Raw genomic sequence first — 13,648 nt, 5'->3', positions numbered from 1 at the left:
CTCTGCACGTACGAACTAACTGCATCCATCTGGTCAATACTATCTTTTATCGTCCAAGGGAAACCATCTCAACTGCCCAGACTCCGCCTTTACGGACACTATTGATAAATCGGACTTTAACAGCCTTAACGATTTCTTCTAATCGCCTGGACTTTCTTGGGACCTTCCCAAATACATAAGAAGGGACGAAGGCTACTCCCCCCTTCTATATATACTCTTTTATAAGATCTACGCACGCTGCGCAAACTTTTAAATGGTATGGTGAGTGCATGTGATTGTATGTGTGACCTGGATGATCCCACTTTTATTACCCTATGACTCTTGTATTTTATGTGTTTTAATCATTACGTGGGGACTGCTTGAGTGTATAAATGAGTGTGCTTGATTCGGAGGACCTGCCGGGAATTGCGGGGGCTATGGGGGTGGCTGAGGGGGCTAAAGATACGGGAGAGGGTCGGGGTATTGCGGTCGTGACAGGGAGGGGCAGATACGGCGGGGACTCTAGGGCAGGCCATTACCGGGGAAGGAGGGTTCGCTACATCACAGAGATCCCTCCTTCCGGCCCTAGGAGTCCCACTCCAAGACCAGATGGTGTAAGTAATCAGGACCCTGGTCTCAGGCTGTTGTCGCTAAATGCCAGGTCTGTTGTACATAAAGCACCTCTCGTCCGGGACTTAATTTTAGACGAGAGGGCAGACCTGGCATGTATTACTGAGACCTGGCTGGGCCCAGAGGGAGGAGTCCCCCTTGTAGAACTGTGCCCAGAAGGATTTCAGGTGCTGCATCAGCCGAGAGCCCAGGGAAGGGGTGGGGGTGTGGCCGTTGTTATCCGGGAGTCGTTAGTTCCTCGTAGGGTCCCTGCTCCGGAGATTGTCGGGTGTGAGTCTTTGCTGTTAAAGTTGGACCTCAAGGGTCAAGTGGGTTTGCTGCTAACGTACCTGCCTCCCAACAGCGTTGCAGCAGCCCTCCCCTCGCTCCTCGAGTCAGTAGCCGAGCTGGCAGTTGAGTTCCCTAGGTTGATGGTCCTGGGGGACTTTAATTTGCCGACGCTCGGTGAAAACTCTGATGGGGCGCAGGAGTTCATGGCTTCCATGACAGCCATGGGCTTGACTCAAGTAATCCGAGGCCCAACCCACTCGGCGGGACACATGCTTGACCTTGTATTTCTCTCGGAGCAGTGGATGTGTGATCTTGGTCTGAGGGGGAGTGACATCATACCCCTGTCGTGGTCAGACCATTGCCTACTGAGGCTCGACTTCCGGAGGCCAAACCCCCACTGTAGGGAGGAGGAACCGACCAGGTGGTTCCGCCCCAGGCGTCTTATGGAGCCAGTAAGGTTCCAGACAGAGCTTGGGGTTATTCCTGATACTTTCACCCACAGTCCGGCAGAGACTCTGGCTGCTGCGTGGCACTCGGCAGCGTCAGAGGCCCTCGACCGGATTGCGCCACTGCGGCCCCTCCGAGGCGGCGGATCCCGGAGACCACCTTGGTTCACCGAGGAGCTCCGGGAGATGAAGCGCCGGAGGAGATGCCTGGAGCACCGCTGGAGGTCCGATAAGTCCGCATCGAACCGAGCAATGGTAACCACCTGCACCAGGGAATATACTAGGGCACTTAGGGCAGCTAAAAGATCACATATAGCCTCCCTGGTTGCGTCCGCTGAGTCCCGCCCAGCTGCCCTGTTTAGGATAACCCGCTCCCTGCTGAACAAAAGGGAGGCGGGGGAACCCTTGCAGGGCAGAGCTGAAGAATATGCCCAATTCTTAGCGGACAAAATTGCTCGGTTTCGGACGGACTTGGACTCCACATCTGCAGTTCCAGCCGAGACTCAGGGGGACCAAGTACAACAGCTCTGGGTTGAGTTTCAGGAGGTTACCCCCGGGGATGTGGACAAGGCCATGAGAGCTGTGAGTTCCTCCACCTGTGCTTTGGATCCGTGTCCCTCATGGCTGGTTTCCAACTGTAGTGAGGTGACACGAGGCTGGATCCAGGCGGTTGTAACCGCCTCCCTTCGGGAGGGGAACTTCCCCGCCGCACTGAAGGCGGCGGTGGTGAGACCCCTCCTGAAGAAGCCATCTCTTGATCCAGCTGTCCTTAATAACTACCGCCCGGTCTCCAACCTCCCCTTCCTGGGGAAGGTTGTTGAGAAGGTGGTGGCCTTCCAGCTCCAACGGTCCTTGGAGGAAGCAGACTACCTAGACCCCTTCCAGTCAGGCTTCAGACCCGGTTACAGCACTGAAACCGCCTTGGTCGCATTGATGGATGATCTCTGGAGAGCCAGAGATGAAGGACATCCCTCCATCCTGGTCCTCCTTGACCTCTCAGCGGCTTTCGATACCATCGACCATGGTATCCTTCTGCGAAGACTGCGGGAGGTGGGAGTGGGAGGCACCGTGTTACGGTGGTTCTCCTCCTACCTCTCGGACAGGTCGCAGTCGGTGTTAGTGGGAGGGCGGAGATCGTCCCCAAGGCCCCTGAAATATGGGGTGCCGCAGGGTTCGGTCTTATCCCCCCTACTATTTAACATTTACATGAAACCGCTGGGAGAGATCATCCGTAGGCACGGGATTAGATACCATCAATATGCGGACGATACTCAATTGTATCTGTCCGCCCCGTGCCAAATCAATGAAGCGGTTGCCGTGATGGACCGGGGGCTCGAAGCCGTCATGGACTGGATGAGGATTAACAAGCTTGTGCTCAACCCAGAAAAGACCGAGTGGCTGTTGTGTTTTCCTCCCAAAAATTCGGCCACTAATCCAACACTCAGGCTGGGGGGTCAAATTCTACACCCCTCAGAGAGGGTTCGCAACTTGGGAGTCCTCCTGGATTCACAGCTGTCATTCGACCATCATATAGCGGCTGTGACCAGGGGGGCATTCGCCCAGGTACGCCTGGTGCGCCAGTTGCGACCCTACCTGAACCGGGAGGCCCTCACAACAGTCACTCGGGCCCTCGTGATTTCTAGGCTGGAATACTGCAATGTGCTCTACATGGGGCTGCCCTTGAAGAGCATCCGGCGACTTCAGCTAGTGCAGAACGCAGCCGCGCGAGTGATTGCGGGTGCACCCCGATTCACCCGCATTACACCTATCCTCCGCGAGCTGCGCTGGCTACCTGTCGATCTCCGGATGCGCTTCAAGGTGCTATTGACCACCCATAAAGCCCTACATGGCAGTGGATCTGGATACTTGAGAGACCGCCTTCTGCCAATTACCTCCCTACGGCCTATAAGATCTCATAGGTTAGGCCTCCTCCGCATCCCATCGGCCAGCCAATGTCGGCTGGCAACCACAAGGAGGAGGGCCTTCTCAGTAGCGGCCCCGACCCTTTGGAACGAGCTCCCCGTAGAGATTCGTACCCTCTCCACCGTCCAGGCCTTCCGCACAGCCTTGAAGAACTGGCTCGCCCGTCAGGCCTGGGGATAAGGACCATTACCCCGCCCGAATGTTGTATGCATGTTGTGTATCATTTTTATTATGTGTTGTTGTCTTAGTACTGTATTGTATTGTATTCCCCTCTCCCTAGTTTCTGTGAGCCGCCCTGAGTCCCCTCAGGGAAAAGGGCGGCCTACAAATAAAATCAATTCAAATTCAAATTCAAATCTACATGAAACCGCTGGGCGAGATCATTCGGAGGCACGGGATAAAATACCACCAATACGCGGACGACACTCAGTTGTATCTGTCCGCCCCGTGCCAACTCAATGAGGCGGTGGACGTGATGAACCGGGGACTGGAAGCCGTTAAAGACTGGATGAGAGCAAACAAGCTGATACTCAACCCAGACAAGACCGAGTGGCTGTTGTGTTTCCCTCCCAAAAATTTGACCAACGTACCATCACTCAGGCTGGGGGGACAAAACTTACACCCCTCAGAAAGGGCCCGCAACTTGGGAGTCCTCCTGGACCCACAGCTGAGTTTCGACCACCATCTCTCAGCTGTGACCAGGGGGGCATTTGCCCAGGTTCGCCTGGTGCGCCAGTTGCGGCCCTACCTGAATCGGGAGGCTCTCACGACAGTCACTCGAGCCCTTGTGATCTCCAGGCTGGAATACTGCAACGTGCTCTACATGGGGCTGCCCTTGAAGAGCATCCGGCGACTTCAGCTAGTCCAGAATGCGGCCGCGCGAGTGATCGTGGGTGCACCACGGTTCGCCCACATAACACCGATCCTCCGTGAGCTGCGCTGGCTACCTGTTGATCTCCGGGTGCACTTCAAGGTCCTACTTACCACTCACAAAGCGCTCCATGGTAGTGGATCTGGCTATTTGAGAGACCGCCTTCTGCCAATTACCTCCCTGCGTCCCATCAGATCGCATAGAGCTGGCCTCCTCCGTATTCCATCTGCCAGTCAGTGCCGACTGGCGACTACTCGGAGGAGAGCCTTCTCTGTTGCGGCTCCGACACTATGGAACAATCTCCCCGTGGAGATTCGTACCCTCACCACCGTCCAGGCCTTCCGCACAGCCCTCAAGAACTGGCTAGCCCGTCAGGCTTGGGGATAAGTTTATTCTCGCCCCTCCCGAATGCTGAGTGAATGTTGAGTTTTACTGTATAATTTACTTTTGTGCACATTTCTTTTTGTATTGTCCTACACTCCCTTTCCTTTTTGATTGTAAGCCGCCCTGAGTCCCCTCAGGGAAAAGGGCGGCCTATAAATGTCTAATAAATACTAAATACTAAATACTAAACTCAGCTCTCTGAGGACCCCGGGAGGTTTCCATCCTTCCTTCTCCTGCTGGGCTCTGGGGTGCCTCGGGGTGGGCGTGTTCTGACCCAGCCTTATCAGAAATAAGAAACAGACTCCTTGTCACGGAAACCCCCTTTTAGTTTCCTCTTGTGAATTAATTGCATTCAGTCACGGAAAAGTCCAGGCAGGAGTCCTTCGAGGAGTTAACTGCAGTAGAGACCTTATCAGTTCCTCGTGATCCTTGCAAGGCCCTGAGCTCCCAGACGAAAGGCTGCAAATTAAGCTCTGGCAAGTAGTCTTTGTGGCATGCAAATCTTCAGAAATACAAACTGTTGTCTCCTAGGACAACCACTCCCTTTCCCTCCTGTTTATTCCCCAGCCAGGGAGGGGCCACTCAGCATCCACATATGCTTTGCTTCCTGACTCGACGCCTTGTCCTCTGTTGTTCACCTCTCCTAACGTGCTCTGCGCATACGTGCATCCAGAACGGGCCCCAGCTGCTCTTCTTCTTCAGCCTCCAAAGGCAGCTGCCTCTCCGGTGGCTGGGAAAGGTCGGACGCCCCTGGCTCTATCTCCGCTTCCAACGCAGAGCATCCATCAAGAGCCAAGGTGGCGCAGTGGTTAAATGCAGCACTGCAGGCTACTGCTAGATCAGCAGTTCAGCGGTTCAAATCTCACCGGCTCAGGGTTGACTCAGCCTTCCATCCTTCCGAGGTGGGTAAAATGAGGACCCAGATTGTTGCTGGGGGCAATACGCTGACTCTCTGTAAACCGCTTAGAGAGGGCTGAAAGCCCTATGAAGCGGAATATAAGTCTAACTGCTATTGCTATTGCTTCCCCAGGCTCCAGCACTGGCCCAGCTTCCTCCCGAAGCTCCTCATCGTCTGAGTCCCCGCCGGCAGCTGGCGGGCCACAACAGGCTGCAACAGCAGATCCACGGCCCAAGCAAAGCATCCCTTCCACTCACGTATACACGGGGCAGAACACGGGAGCCCATTACTCCCACCCTGTCCATGAGTCGGGCAGGGCACCATCGTGCATGGGGAACGGGGAGACATACTTGGGCAAATTTCACCTTCGGTTGAATGTGTGGTTGTGAAGCGTTTCGTGTGGCCCCAGAGCCACCAATGCCTTCCTCAAGCCACGGTGCTGGTGGTCCGTGCTGTCCCTTAACCCTAACAGCCGGTGCTCCCTCAGTGGGCGGCCGTCCCGTTCTCCTGAGGGAACAGGCCTTTCTCTGGGGCACAGTTTGAAGTTTTGTTTTATTTATATGCCGCCCTATTCTCTGCAGGGACTCAGGGCGGCGAACAACTCAAACGGGGGAAGGGAACATACAGAAACAAGACAAGTTTAAAAACTTAAAAATAACCAACAACCACACAGGTCGAGAGGCGAAGGGAGCTCATCAACCCCAGGCCTGCAGACACAACCAGGTTTTAACGGCTTTTCGGAAGGCCTGGAGAGAGGTGAGGGTCTGAATCTCCGCGGGGAGTTCGTTCCAAAGGGCCGGAGCTGCAACAGAGAAGGCCCTCCCACGGGTCGTAGCCAGATGGCATTGGCTGGTAGACGGGACCCGGAGGAGGCCGACCCTGTGAGATCTAATGGGTCTTTGGGAGGTAATTGGCAGCAGGCGGTCTCTCAAGTGGGACGTGGCAGAAGACAAGGGATGAGGCCTCCTGCAGAAACAGGGTGGGCCAAGCCCCGGGGACAGAGGTTGTTAGGGGCTGTCTCTGAAGGGCTTCGGCTGGCAGACCGGTGGCTTCCTGGGCAGCTGGTCGGCCCCTAGGAGAACAGGGGGCTGGACTAGATGGATCAGGGGTTCCCGCCTGGCAGGGTGCAGCTCCTCTTTTTAGTGTTCCTGAACTGGGATCCACATTGGAAACGGGGAGGACTTTTCCCGCAGGAGACCACCTCTCTCCTGGCCAGGTTGGCCCAGGTAAGCAGGTGAGTTTAAGGCTTCAGGGCCCCTTGGGTTGGCTTGTGACTCAGGGGGTCGGCCCTAACTCCAAAAGAGGTTAGTCCAGCAGACAGGCCAGGTTATAACCCAGATCCAGGCTCCCAAAGCAAAATCGGAAATGGATTTCGGTAGTTTTCAAATTTGTCTCTTGGCTAGAAAGCGGCCAATTGTGGCTGAAAGGGAGGGGGCTGCTTCCCAGAAGACCCACCAGAGCCCACGGGAGGCTCATTTTGCCGACCTCAGCCGTCATTTTCACCAACCCCAGTGCTGTGCCAAGAGTTCAGCTGGGCACAGAAGACCCCTCGACCTGCCACTCGGGACGCTGCTTGCAGATGTGACTCAGCAGTGCCAGCTGTTTTGCTGCAAACCAGGAAGAAATTTTGGAACAAGGGGCAGAATGAGACTCGGGCGGGAGACAGCATGGGCGCCCGAGACGGGTTCCCTTTTCCTGCCTCCGGTGACCATCAGCGGAAGGTGAGTCTCGTCCTGTTGCCTGTTTATATGACGGCTCTGCCTCTCGCTGGAGAACGCCCGGTTGCCGCCTTGCCGTCCGTGGCCTCGCGGCCTCCCTCCAAGCCCTGCTGCCATTACGGCATGCAGACGCCCCTCTGCTCCGTTCTCACCAGGCGGCAGGGTGGCAAAGCCGGCAGAGACGAGCAAGCTGGCCTTTGCCCAGGCAAGCAAACGGATTTTGACCCTTTGAGGAACTCGGCGGAGCCACTCAAGGTCCAGGGATGGGCATTGCCGCAGACAAACTGGCCGAAGTCCACTGGGTTTGCTGGGTGACGCCCTCCTGATGCAGCTGCTGTTAGCGCTAACACTCCCCTTGGCCAATGCGGCTGGGGCCCAGCAAGACCCTTGCGGAGACACGCAGGTCGCCTGGCTGGCAAGAAGCATTTGGGGGAGGATCCTTCCAAGGAGGGTGATTAAGGAGCCCTTGTGCCAGTCGGGCATTGTGGCTGTGATACCAAGAGCTGCCGGAGCCCCCACAAGTCTCCTGGGGACATGGCCAGGGGAGAGTCTCCCCGAGGAGGGCCAGGCAGCTGCAGAAGGAGAGCAATGTTGAGGGTCAAGCCGAAAAGTTCTCGGGGTGCCCGGGTGCCCTGAGGCCAGTCTTCGTGGGAGCAGCCCATGGGATGCCCACGGAATAGGGACCGTTTTCCCAAAGCAGACAGAGAGCGCCAAGGGGGGGGGGGAAATGGAGCATTCCCCATCACCAGGGAGGGCAGGGAATTTGCCAGCAGGCCACCCAATGCCCAGGGGGTAGGGTGAGCCGGGCAGACAGATGGGCAACGAGGGGACCCACCAAGAGATTCAGGAGGTCCATTCTCGGGATTTGTCTCTGCGGAGGTCAGGAGGAGGAGGAAGGAGAGGTGGGGTGGCAGGAACTGGGGTGGCCCCTGGTGCTGGGAAGGGAGCTGGGGCAGAAGCACCCCCCCCACCCAGTCCTGCCCTCCTGACCCTCTCCAAAAGCAGAGGGGTTTCGCAGACCTCGGCAGAGGAGGAAGGAGGCAGCCAACAAGACCACCCACCACCCACCCATTCCCAGCAGCAGGAGTCCAAGGCCCAGCAAGCCCAGCTGTGGGAAGCCGTGGGCACCATCCCCAGGCCAGTTGGGCAGGGGGGTTCCAGGGAAGGAACTCTCTCTCTCTGTGTCTCTCTCTCTCTCTCTTTTTACATTTAAGTATCTCTAGCAATCTATCAATCTCTCTCTCGCTCCAGTGTCTATCTATCCATCCATCCATCCATCTCTAAAGTATCTATATCAATCTAATCTCTCTCTCTCTCTCAATCTCTCTTATCTACAGTTAAGTATCCCTATATCCATCTAATCAATCTCTCTCTCGTTCCAGTATCTTTCTTTCTATCTATGTATCCATCCATCCATCCATCCATCCATCCATCCATCCATATCTATATCAATCTCTCTCTCTCTCTTTCTCAATCCCTCAATCTACATTTAAGTATTTCTATCAATCTAATCTATCAATCTCTCTCTCGCTCCAGTGTCTATCTATCTGTCCATCTATCCATCCATCCTTCTCTCTCTCTCTCTCTCTTTCTCAATCTATCTACATTTAAGTATCTCTATATCAATCTAATCTATCAACCTCTCTCTCGCTCCAGTATCTATCTATCTATCTATCTATCTATCTATCTATCTATCTATCTATCTATCTATCTATCTATCTATCTATCTATCTATCTATCATCTATCATCTATCTATCTATCTATCTATCTATCTATCTATCTATCATCTATCTATCTATCTATCATCTATCTATCTATCTATCTATCTATCTATCTATCATCTATCTATCTATCTATCTATCTATCTATCTATCATCTATCTATCTATCTATCTATCTATCTATCTATCCATCCATCCATCCATCCATCCATCCATCTCTAAAGTATCTATATCAATCTAATCTCTCTCTCTCTCTCCCTCTCTCTTGCAGTGTGGCCTCCTGTGCCATCCCGGCCCAAGCGGGGGTCCAGGCCCTGTGGAGCGACGCTGGCTTCCCGAGCTGGGCTGCAGAGACCCCGGCCCGCCTCCTCTCTCCCTCTCTCCCTCCCTCCCTCCGGTGGTGACGCGGGCGGCGGAGGAGGAGGGAGGCTGGGCGGGGGCGGCTCGTGACGCGGCGCGGCTGTGGCTGGCGGAGCCGCCGGCAGGGAGGGGAGGGAAGGGGGCGGCAGGCGGGCGGGGCCATCGCCAGCGCAGCCGGCCATGCAGCGCCGGGAGCCCGCCGCCCGCCGTTGAGCCTCCTGGCCTCCTCCTCCTCCTCCGCCTCCTCCTCCTCCGTTTTTCCCTTCTGCCAGCCATGAACTTCCCGGGCGGGCCCGGCCAGAGCCCCGGGCAGCCTCCGCCGCCTCCGCGGGATGGTCAGAGCCTGGCTGCCCCGGGGGGCCCGGGCGGGCCGGGCTCGGCCGGGGCGCCCCCTCCTCAATTCGGCCTCTCCAACTCGGCGGCCATCCGGGCCGAGATCGGCCGCTTCGAGTCGGTCCACCCCAACATCTACGCCATCTACGACCTGATCGAGCGGGTGGACGACCTGGCGCTGCAGAACCAGATCCGCGAGCACGTCATCTCCATCGAAGGTAGGGGGCTCCCGGGGGGGGAGGACGGGGGGGAGAGGGAGGGGGCGGCAGGGAAGGACCCCCCCAAGGACAAAGCCCGGCCTCCCCCCCCTCCCCATCCCTCCCCCCCGCCGCAGAAAATGGAGCTCGCCCGGGGAGAGCGGGGGCGGCTCTGCGGGTCCGCAGCCCCCTCTGCCCGCGCAGAAGCCCCTCTGCCGCCCACGGGCCGCGTGGCACAGCCGAGGGAAGGGGGCGCTGCGGCTGGGGGGGGCTTCCCTCCTCCGGGGGGTCTGCAGGGAAGGCCGGTTGGGGAAGGGCGCGGGGAGGTCGGCTTTGTCTGGGCGGATGGAGAGCCGGGCCCCGGATCCCCGCCCGAGGGAGCTGGCCAGCGCCTGACTCCGGCCTCTGCCCCTTCCCTTCCTCGGGGCGGGAATCGCGGAGGGTCGGTGTGGAGGGGGCGCATTGGGGGGGGGGGAGGCCGCTCAGCTGGCACCGCGCAAGTTCCCTCCGCGGTCGGCCCGGAGGGAGGAAGGCGGGCGGCCGTTCGCCAGCCTCCTCCTCTTCCTTCGGGGAAAAGCTGCCCTGCAGCTCAGCGCTGCGGGGGGGGGGAATCCTGCGGAGGGATCGGACTCTTTGGGGAAGGCGGGGGGGGGGGAAATCCTGCAGCGGCCGCCGCCTCCTGCTCGGCCTCGGTGCTCCTGGGGAAGGAAAGGCTCTGCCCTGGGGGAGGAGGGAGGGAGGGAGGGAGGGCCAAAGGGAACCAAGGATCGGGATGCGCCCCCCCCCGTTCCCTCCCCTGGGCGAAAGGAGAGGGGTCGGGTGGGCTCTGCAGGCGCTGGGCCTAGAGGTGGGTGAGGAGAAGGAAGGAGGGGGGCAGGAGGAGCTGGGGTCCCCTTGTGCTGGGAAGTGGACTGAAGACCCCCCCCCAGTGCTCTCCAAAAGAAGAGGGTTTTGACAGACCCCGGCTGAGGGGGGCAATGGGGATGGAGGGGGGGGCTCCATTCCTATTCCTGGGAATCCATTGGAAGGCCGGAAGCCACTGGCGGGATCCTCAGGCCAGAGTTGGGGGAAGCCAATATGCCCAGGGAGGGGGGGGCTCGCTCCTCCCTCCCTCCCTCTCTCTCCTAACTCCAGGCAGGCATGGGGGCAGCAGAGGGGGGGTGTCTAAGGCTGGCGGGGAGGAAAGGCCTCTGAATGGCTCTGCCTGGCATGGCTGCGGGCATCTTTCTGGCCTCCGGGCTCAGAAATGCCCACCCCCAAAGCAAACCAGGTTCTCCTCCCTGCAGGGTCCTAAACCCCCCCCCCCAGCTTCTTCGGAAATGGCTAAGGAAGGTAGTGCCAGCCTCAGACCGGTGCCAGGCGCTGGCCTGGCGAGGGGAAGCCTTGGATGGCATCCGTGGGGAGCCTGCTTTGGCCTCTGGGCCTGTGGGGTTCCCTGGCCGGATTGGGGTCAGTAGGGAGCTGGGTCGGCAAGGTGGAGAGAACCCATGGGGGGTTGTTTTTGAGGGCACAATTCCTTTAGGCTCCCTGCCATCCATGCAACTGGGGAGGAAGCAGGTTCTCTGCATAGCCCATCGCACAGGTCTCCCCCCCCCCTTCCCAGCCCTTCATTCCTCCGGCTTCAGGCCCCTGCGCCTGGCTCTGGACTGCCCGAAAGGCGCTTGGTGGGATTTGGGGACCCTCCCTCCCAGGCCTCCTGTCCGTGTCCCACGCAGGAGGGGCCCAGGAAGACCCCCGTTCTGCTGCCCCCAACCCAAAGGGCTCCTTCCCAAACCTCCCTTCTCCCGGCTGCCTCTTTCAGATTGGCAGCGTTCGGCCTAGTTTGTTCCTGATGTTTGGTTCAGGGTGAACTCCCCCCCCCATATTCACCCAGCGGCCTCTTCCCAGTCCCAGGTGTGTGTGGGTGGGGGGGGGGGAGATGAGATGATCAGGTGCCCTGCGGGGGGGGGGGGGCATTCAGCTGCAAATTGCAACCCTCAGCATAACCGGGTTTGATCGGCCTTTGCTTGGCTTTCTAGTTAGCTACCAACCAAGTTCATGCTGGTTTATTTACATACAAGGCTTAGGAGCTCAGGGAGACGGGGGGGGGGCGTGGGGGGTGTCACGCAATCCCCTGACACAACGCCATTAAAATAACCCACAAGAGCAAGCAAGGCCGGCCTCTCCCTGGTTCGTAGGAGGGTCCCCCACACCTGGTTGGAGGTCAGTGGGGGGGGGGTCTCTGCCCTTCTCCTGTTGGACCCCTTCACCCCCAAATCCTCCTCTTCCCACCAGGCTGGCTGGCACCCCTTGAAAAGCTGGGGCCTGTGAGAGGTGGGTGCTGGTCTCTACCAAAGCCGGCCTTGGTGGGTCTTTTTTCCCACTAAGGGATCCCCCTCCGATCTGCCGGGAGAGGCGATCGACCGGGTGGCTCCCAGGTTCCCCCACTGGGTCCTTTGGGGTTCCCGGGCTCCGGAAGGCCGGCGTTCCCCATTTCCTCTCTTCGGGCATCTTGGCTGCAGGCACCTGGACTGGGCTGGCCTTGGCGTTGGGTCTGAGGCCGGGGTCTCCGAAGGGAGTCCTGGGGGAGGGGGGTCTCCCGGGGCACCAGCGCCCCCTTTCCCACCGGGAGCCAAATAACGATCCGGAGCAGCAGCGTAAGAGGGAAGCCAGGTTTCCTCCACTGGAGCAGACTTCAACTCCCAGAATTCCTCACTTTCCCTCCCTTTCAATGGAGGTCCAGGCCTGACCCGGCTGCCAGGCGGATGAAGCACCGATGCTGCTTCTCGGAGGCCTCTTCCGCCTCCTTCCTCCGGGTGAGGGGGTGGGGGGGGGTGTCTCTTCCTTTGGGAGCCAACAAACTGGGTTTCTTCTGCGGTCGTCCCCTCCGAGCACCCTGGTCTCTCTCTTCCCTCTGGACCATCAGGGGCTCCCCCCCACCTGCCCTCCAGAGCCAGTAACTGGCAAATGGCAAGTAGGAATTTGGGGTGGGGGGTTTCTTCCGATGTGGCCAGATGCTCTCCAAACAGCCGGTGTGCTTCCTGCTGCCTCCTCCCTGGGGTCGGGGGGCAAAGGGAGGCCAGGCGCCCCAGCCTGTTACCGGTGGTGGGTGCCTCTGCTGGGAGAGGGGCTGGCCAGGAGGCTGGGGGCTTTCGGAAGCCCTCCGGAGGAGGAGGGGGGGAGCTGCCACAAACACTGCTCTCCCCTTGAGAAGCAGGCCAGTGCAGAGGAGGCCCCGTGGATGGAGAGGCTCAGAAAGGAGGTAGGATCCCCTGCGTGAGCTTGGGGGGGGGGGGGGTTGGACTAGATGACCTCCAAGGTCCCTTCCAGCTCCGTGATTCTGTTATTCGGACCCCTAGCACCCACGGCGCCCTCTGCTTGGCCAGGGTCTCCCCCCCCCCCCTGGTGGGTTCCTGTGCATGGGCAGAGCGATTTTTATCGCAGAGCACACCCAGGCCCAGTGCCCCTCAAGTGCAGGCAGAGCCTTGCAGGGGTGGGGGTGGGGGCAGGAGCAGCTGAGCAACAGGGGAGGGGGCATCAGAAGCTGTTATTGGGGGGGCACTAGTGACCCAGCCCTGCCTGGGGGGGGGTTGCAGCAGGCACAAAGAGCCAGTTTGGCCCAGTTATGCTGCCCCCCCCCCCGGCTGACACCTCCCCATTCCTGGCTGGGCCAGCATCCTCCTTGCAAGCCCTGGGACCCTTCTGGGGGCTGCAGGGGTCCAGAGGGGCCACGATCTGCTCCCTGGAGGGAAGGGGATGGCGGGGGGCTCTGCAGTTCTGGCCGTTTCGGCTTCGCGCGGGGCCTGCGTCTGCCATGGAGCCTTCCGGACCCTGACGGAGGGGGGGGGGCCCTCAGTGTGAGCCGGGGATTATTTGGGGAAGGATGGCGTGGTGGGAATCCCCCCTCCTCCCCCGTGATGGAGGCAGGATAGAGAGTGG

The 13,648-nt window shown here is 58.9% G+C and overlaps 1 protein-coding gene across 2 annotated transcripts in view; it reads left to right on the top strand.

Moving 5' to 3' along the window:
- Nucleotides 1-9,358: 9,358 nt before the first annotated feature.
- The window catches only part of AGAP3 (ArfGAP with GTPase domain, ankyrin repeat and PH domain 3), a 45,262-nt gene continuing 40,972 nt past the window's right edge, over nt 9,359-13,648 (top strand). The window contains exon 1 of one of the 2 annotated variants that reach the window (XM_032235465.1): nt 9,359-9,751. In XM_032235465.1, coding sequence (XP_032091356.1) covers nt 9,475-9,751 — 277 coding nt within the window. In that variant the 5' untranslated portion in view covers nt 9,359-9,474. The remainder of the gene's footprint in view (nt 9,752-13,648) is intronic. The other variant, XM_032235464.1, reaches the window with a different exon arrangement.

Source organism: Thamnophis elegans, chromosome Z (assembly GCF_009769535.1).
Source record: "Thamnophis elegans isolate rThaEle1 chromosome Z, rThaEle1.pri, whole genome shotgun sequence".
Lineage (NCBI taxonomy): Eukaryota > Metazoa > Chordata > Lepidosauria > Squamata > Colubridae > Thamnophis > Thamnophis elegans.
This window is presented reverse-complemented; position numbering and strand designations above follow the sequence as displayed.